The 6,125-nt window shown below is 34.6% G+C and overlaps 2 protein-coding genes across 2 annotated transcripts; one reads left to right on the top strand and one right to left on the bottom strand.

Annotated features, from left to right (window-relative positions):
* Positions 1–721: 721 nt before the first annotated feature.
* LOC108382008 (leucine-rich repeat-containing protein 40) lies at positions 722–1,914 on the top strand (the record flags this gene model as incomplete). The annotated part of the gene is given in 4 exon segments (XM_017638406.1): positions 722–1,137; positions 1,237–1,316; positions 1,319–1,427; positions 1,518–1,914. Coding segments are annotated over 4 exon segments (711 nt in total), but the record flags the coding sequence as incomplete, so codon positions are not given.
* Positions 1,915–4,758: 2,844 nt separating this feature from the next.
* On the bottom strand, positions 4,759–6,082 carry LOC108382009 (uncharacterized). The gene is made up of 3 exons (XM_017638408.1): positions 5,868–6,082; positions 5,652–5,805; positions 4,759–5,518 (listed from the first exon to the last, which is right to left on the bottom strand). The coding sequence occupies exons 1-3, from the start codon at positions 6,008–6,010 to the stop codon at positions 5,195–5,197; spliced, it is 621 nt and encodes a 206-aa protein (XP_017493897.1). The 5' UTR covers positions 6,011–6,082; the 3' UTR covers positions 4,759–5,194.
* Between the last annotated feature and the right edge of the window lie 43 nt (positions 6,083–6,125).

Below are 6,125 nucleotides of genomic sequence, written 5' to 3'. Positions count from 1 at the left end.
GCATGTCGTGATGACGTAGTAGAGCAGAGAAGTCCATTGAACGATTCTTCCACAGTGAAAATTTCTGGTGTTTAAATTCGTCTCGAGAATATTTTTCCTGCTCACGACCACGTTATTGTTTGAAGAACCAGCACATTCGAATCTGAAGCAGTTGGATACATCCCGGAAAGTGAAATTTGACTTGATGTATTTAAGGATTCGCCAACGGAGAATGTTCGCACACTATATGNAAGTTGCGGTTTTTCCGCCGGGATTACAAAATTTATTATATTCTAAGACGTCCACTTAAATATTTCGGAAAAATATTAAGATTCAAGTGAACTGGACCGATTTGAAAATACCTCCAAAAATGGAGTTTTTTATGAATAAAAATAGTTTCTTAAAGAACTTTTTGAAAAAAGTCCCCTCAGATGACACAACAGACTAAGCTTAAAAAATCTGCATAAAAATATTTAAAAATCTTTTAAACGGAATCGTAAGAATGAGATTTTTGATGCTGTTTTTTTTTACTTTTTTCAAAGATTGATTTACGAAAAACTTGAATAACTGGGCCAAAACTATTCTGATTTCACCTCGTTCGTTCTCCGTAGTTTTCTCCCATGTTGGGTGCCTAGCATTCGCAACGCAACCGATAAAAGTGTTTAGTTTGGGTCAGTTCGTAAATGCATTACTGCGGCATCATTGCAAAAACCAGTCAGTATTTGTAAACTATAATTGTTAGAAATGCCCAGTATGCGTAAACACAGCTAAACGCAGAAACTTTGGGTTGCATTTACTACAAACTTCCGGTCTATGCTTTAATGAAAACAATTCATTGTTTCTTTTTTTAAGAAATCAGTTGCAATTAAGCGACCGAACTCTTATCTATGTTGTCTATTTTTTAGCTGAAAGTAAAGAGTTTCTAAGTACTAACCATTTTCGTCTACTCTCCTTTTTAATATATCCTAGACTTCAACTTCTCAAGGGCAGTGCCAGCGAGTTGGTTTTCGCCAATAATCAATTAACCAAAGTGCCAACATTTTTGTCGCAATTCACGCGGCTAACTCTGCTCAACTTATCGTGTAATCAACTCTCTGACCTTCCGAACGAGCTGGGTGTGCTCAACACATTGCGAGAATTGAACATTTGTAATAATCGGTAAGTACTTGAGCAATGAACTAGGCTTTAGGTGTTTACTAATTTCTAATGCACACACTGTTACATAATCAAATATTATTCCTTCCTCTGGCATTTTAGCTTTGACCATATACCGAGCTGTCTCTATCAAACACAAAATCTTGAAATTTTCTTAGCCAGCGACAATCGTATCAAGCATATCGAGCCACACCGGAGGGCTTGGGCGCTTTGAAGCGGCTCACCATCTTAGATTTACGTAACAACAACATTGAACAAGTGCCACCCGTACTTGGTAATCTCAAAAATATTGTGTAAGTTGACATATGTAGCTAATCCAAGTCTTCTAATTACATATGTGCATATGTATATATTTTCTTCTAATTATATTGTTTCGCTTGCAGTACTCTGGAGCTGCTTGGTAATCCATTCCGTCAACCGCGTCATCAAATACTTGTCAAAGGCACAGATGCTATCATGTCGTATTTGCGTGATCGTATACCGGCTTAGCGCCGACGTACGGAAGTCTTTTTTCTTCATTTTAGAGTAGAGCGTAGCTTGAAAATCTTTAGTTACAAAATGGAAAATGTAAATTTTGATGGTCGCGAGAGATTTGCTCGATATTGCTAATTTTTTTATGAAATTAACTCAGCCGCTGTTGGCATGCGTGAGCTTCGGCGTAGATAACGTTTTCAAAAGCAGTTGGTGATAGTTTTGGAATTTTATTTGTGAGAACAGAATACGCAATACTTTTCAGGATACATACAGACATACTATGTACTTGATGATGTACTCTTAAAACAAGGAAATATATTTTTTTTCGCAATAATGCAAAGGTTTCATCTATGCACCAAACATTGTTTGTATAGTGTGATTTATGCGCAAAAAAATATTGTTTATTAATTACTAATTCATTACATACACTAGTCATCATGTGCAATATGCGTAACGCGCGCGTGCACACATAGCTGGAAACTTTGTTAGAAAATATATTTTTTGTGTCGTAAAAATTTAATACATATACGAAATTTGCACTCGCATTAAACATGGCTAGCACTTAATGTGTAAAACAGAAAGTACCCTTCTAATCTAAGTATAGCTTTTAAATGTTAAAATATAAACTCAAAACTGTAATGCCAAACACTAATAAAAACCAAAGCCTTCATATAAAGCTTCTAAGCAAGTATTTAATTTGCATACAAAATATTTAGAAATGTATGGGTCGATTATGGATGGCAATGCAACCTGCATTGTGTTGCCGATGGGCAACGCCACTGAAATTAAAATGAACAGAGATATTAAAAGTACTTGTTAAATAATATTTAAATAATAATAATAATAAGACTGGCGCTCACACAAAACGTTAATGCTTGGCCGAGCTTCTCCGATTTGTGGCGTAAATACGCGTTGATGTTGTCACACAAAGGGTAGGGACCTAGAGTGTTTTTCATCGTCCGGTAGCGAAATTCAAAAATGGTAGGCCTAGAAGTAGGCAAAATTCAATGCTTTGTCAGCTTATATAATTCTCTCAATGTTTTAATCGCCCACTCAGCGCATACATATGTACATATGTACATATCGTCAGCTGAAATGCAAAAAGACGTAACAACATCGTAGATGAAATGGAAAAAGTCGTGACTAATATTTTAATTTTTTTTTTATAAAATGATGTGGGGAGTTTTAATTCGATGAAATCCATCATATAAATCAAAAAGTGAATTTTGAATTTTATATTAGTTATGACTTTTTGCCTATCAACGATGATGTTTGTTAAGTCTTTTTGCATTTCAGGTGAAGATATGTTAACTAAAATTTTTATCATACCAGATCCGTTAATTGATTAACCTTATTAGGAATAGAATATAAACATATGGTCAAAATTTTTATTTTAACGTTACGGGTAACGTTGTTTCCTATCTTTTGTTGTTTTTAAAGATAATTGTGGTTTTAGATGGTCTCTAACGTTACATTTTTTGGCGAATCCTGCAAAGTTAAAAATTCAACTAAAAAATTTTAATAAAGATCAAGGTTCAAGGAAAGTATAAAAATATATTGAATTTTAGATAATACACGTTTGTAACAAATCTATAAACCGAAATATGCAGTTTTAACGTTACTTACCATACTCCACATGATAAAAACAGTACAAGGTAAATTCATTCTCTCATTTCTTCGGCCATGATTTTTTTCTGACGTTTGCCAACATTTTAAAATCATATAAAATTGAAAATAAAAAAATTAAATTGTTCACAATTGTTGTTGTTTGAGATTGAAAATGAGAATGTGTGTGTGAGTTTGAGTTTTGATTTTAAAATTATATTGTTGGCAAACGTCAGACTGCCTCTCAATGGTTTTACCTTGTTATGTTTTTATCATGATACTCCACATTACTTGCACATTATACTAAAATTTAATAGGCTACCAAACTGATAAAAATTCGTTAACTTTTTCTAATTACTATATAAAGTTTGAGATTTTGATTTATGTATGTATATGGTTTTGGTTAAAGCATGAACCATATTTTTATGAAAAAATAACATAAGAATTTTGACTTTAAAAACCTTTCGAATATTTAATAAAAATCACCGGGTACTCATTTCTGCTCCACGACTCTGCGTAACCCGATCGAACCAGATTTATAACTGACCAAAATCCGTCATGTCAGCAGCATTCCTTACAACTTCTTGACGAAAATACTGGCTTATGAAAAATATAAAATATAAATTGAGGGCACCAATGCATCATAGTTAGATAGTCGCTACCTAGGGGCAGGGAAAAAGTGAAAAATAGGGCAACAAAAAAAATCACAGAAATCAACCAGATGTTTAACCGTTTGAAACTTGCACTTCATTAGACTAAAATTGCGTACCCAAAAATGTTCTAAAGAATCAGATTAAAAAGTTGAAATTTTGATGAAAATTTGTGGAATTTTTTTATCCTAAATTTTGTATAAAGTTTGTAACTGTGATTTATGTGGTTTTTTGTAAAGCTGAAACGGTATTTTTATAGAAAAATAACAAAAAATAAATTAGCTCGAAAAACATTACGAATATTAAAAAAAAAAAAAGCAATACGTGGTCATTTGTTTGAGTCACGCATAACGCGTACTTAGTTTTTCTCTCTAACGTCAGGATTTTTTTAAAAGGACTTTGGAATTTAAAAAATATGATTATTTAAAAAAATTTTTTTAAAAATTCAGTGCTATGTAGTTTAAAGATAAGGCTATCAAATATAAGAAAAAATTCTGTAGAATTAAAACAGAATAAATTTGTTGGTGCATAAGGACGAACGGGTATGGAAAAGTCCTATAAAAAATGTGTCCTTAAAAATCCTTGAAAATTTGCAATATTTATTTTTGAAAAATTTTTTGTTTGTGGACTTATATATGTTCATACGACCACATCATCGAATTTCGTCCGGCAAACTTTATTAACTTGAAAAGATAAAATTTATTAAAAGCTCATTTTCAATACCTATTCGTCCTTGTAAACCAAAAATTTTTATTGTGTTTTTAAATTCAACAGAATTCTCTCTTTCATTTGGTACCCATAATGTTATTCTACATTGCACTAATTTTATTAAATAATTTTTTGAATTAATCATATCTTTAGAATTTCAAAGTCCTTTGAAAAAAAAAATCCTGACGTACCTTAAGGGTGGCATTAAGGGCCTTCCCACGGATATAAATAATAAGTGACGGTAGGTTTAGCAGTACATCCAGAGCAGACCCAGGTGTTGTATCGTTCTTTAAAATTTGGCAAGCGAATTTGCCAAGCTATTGATTTAGATACGTAGCTGATTATGGGTATTTTCATAGAGGTGTAAATCCACAGGATTCCTCTAGCTGCGATGACCCCACGTTTTACCAAAGACCCGTTTACATTGCCAGAATGATATTAAGAATTCGGAAATCTTCATCTCAACGTGAGACTTCGATGAAAGTTTACTATATCTAGGATTACACCTGCATATGTAAATACTTTACTTCGGAAGAATTCTGAATACGGGTATTACTCATTTATTGCACTAAAAAGTGAAAAAGTACAATTTTTAGCTAATTACAACCTTACTTTATAGCTTTCTACTCATGTTCCACCACCTCGGCCCGCAAACGTTTAGCCAAGGTCTTACGCAATTGCAACGCCGAACTCTGCGGCTCACCGTCACCTGCGGCTTCGCCAACGTTTTCCTTTTCTAGCAGCTCGGTGGCTTTACCGCCGTTTTCCAGCAATTTCTGCGCCACTTGTGCTGAGGACGGACGTCCAGTAGACGCCTGACTGGTAGCACTTTTGCGCGCCACCGTTTCGAGCAGCTGCTTGGCGCGTGTCTTTTTCTTAATTTCAACAATTTTATCACGTTGCTGGCGAAGGTATTCCTGACGCGACACAACATCATCGGGATCAATCTGCGGAAATAATTCCGATTCAGAAAAGTTGGTTTCATAAAACAAAAATTTAAAATCTTTTTAGGGTAGTTTTCACACTGCCAATTGTGAGTTAACTGTGCACCGTGAAAACGAAACTTATGTAAATGCTAACCCTTTGGTTGTCGAAGAATAAATTCAAACGCGCAAATTTTTCGTTCACGCTTGAGTCTACACTCTCCGGTTCAGGGGTTACTGCTGCTTCTGGGCTTTCCAGTTCCTTCTCCAAGGACTTCGCTATAAAATCCTCGACCTCATCATATTCTCCACTGGAATTAGTCAAATGTGGTATAAAGCGAAAGCGAGAGATTTTAAAAGAAGAAGCACTAACCAATGAGAACTACCGGTTTCCGTGGAGCTGGCATTGTCAGCGGGTTCGCTCTCCTGCAGCAGAGCTAATTGATTTTTCTCAATCAAATCCAACGCCTGCAGTTGTAGCTCCACATTCCGTTGGGTCATCATGCGTATAAACATTTTTATATCATTGGCTGCCCAAATCTGCAATGCGAGAACGGTTCAAAAAGACCCAGATAAAGTCAATATGCATGTAAGCATGTAAGTGTCAAAATAACGCATACACCTGCTGAAA

The sequence above is a fragment of the Rhagoletis zephyria genome, unplaced genomic scaffold, assembly GCF_001687245.7.
Source record: "Rhagoletis zephyria isolate East Lansing unplaced genomic scaffold, Rhagoletis_zephyria_1.1 Rzeph_scaffold_24782, whole genome shotgun sequence".
NCBI classification, from domain to species: domain Eukaryota; kingdom Metazoa; phylum Arthropoda; class Insecta; order Diptera; family Tephritidae; genus Rhagoletis; species Rhagoletis zephyria.
The sequence above is the reverse complement of the archived record's forward strand: the minus strand, read 5'-3'. Positions and strand labels throughout refer to the sequence as shown.

Bases quoted from the DNA above. Each gene is read 5' to 3' on its own strand.
- LOC108382009 (XM_017638408.1), bottom strand. From the start codon at position 6,010: ATGTTTATACGCATGATGACCCAACGGAATGTGGAGCTACAACTGCAG. The intron at 5,806-5,867 runs GTTAGTGCTTCT...GACTAATTCCAG, and splicing joins GAAACCGGTAGTTCTCATTG to TGGAGAATATGATGAGGTCG. The intron at 5,519-5,651 runs GTTAGCATTTAC...TTATTTCCGCAG, and splicing joins TATTCTTCGACAACCAAAGG to ATTGATCCCGATGATGTTGT.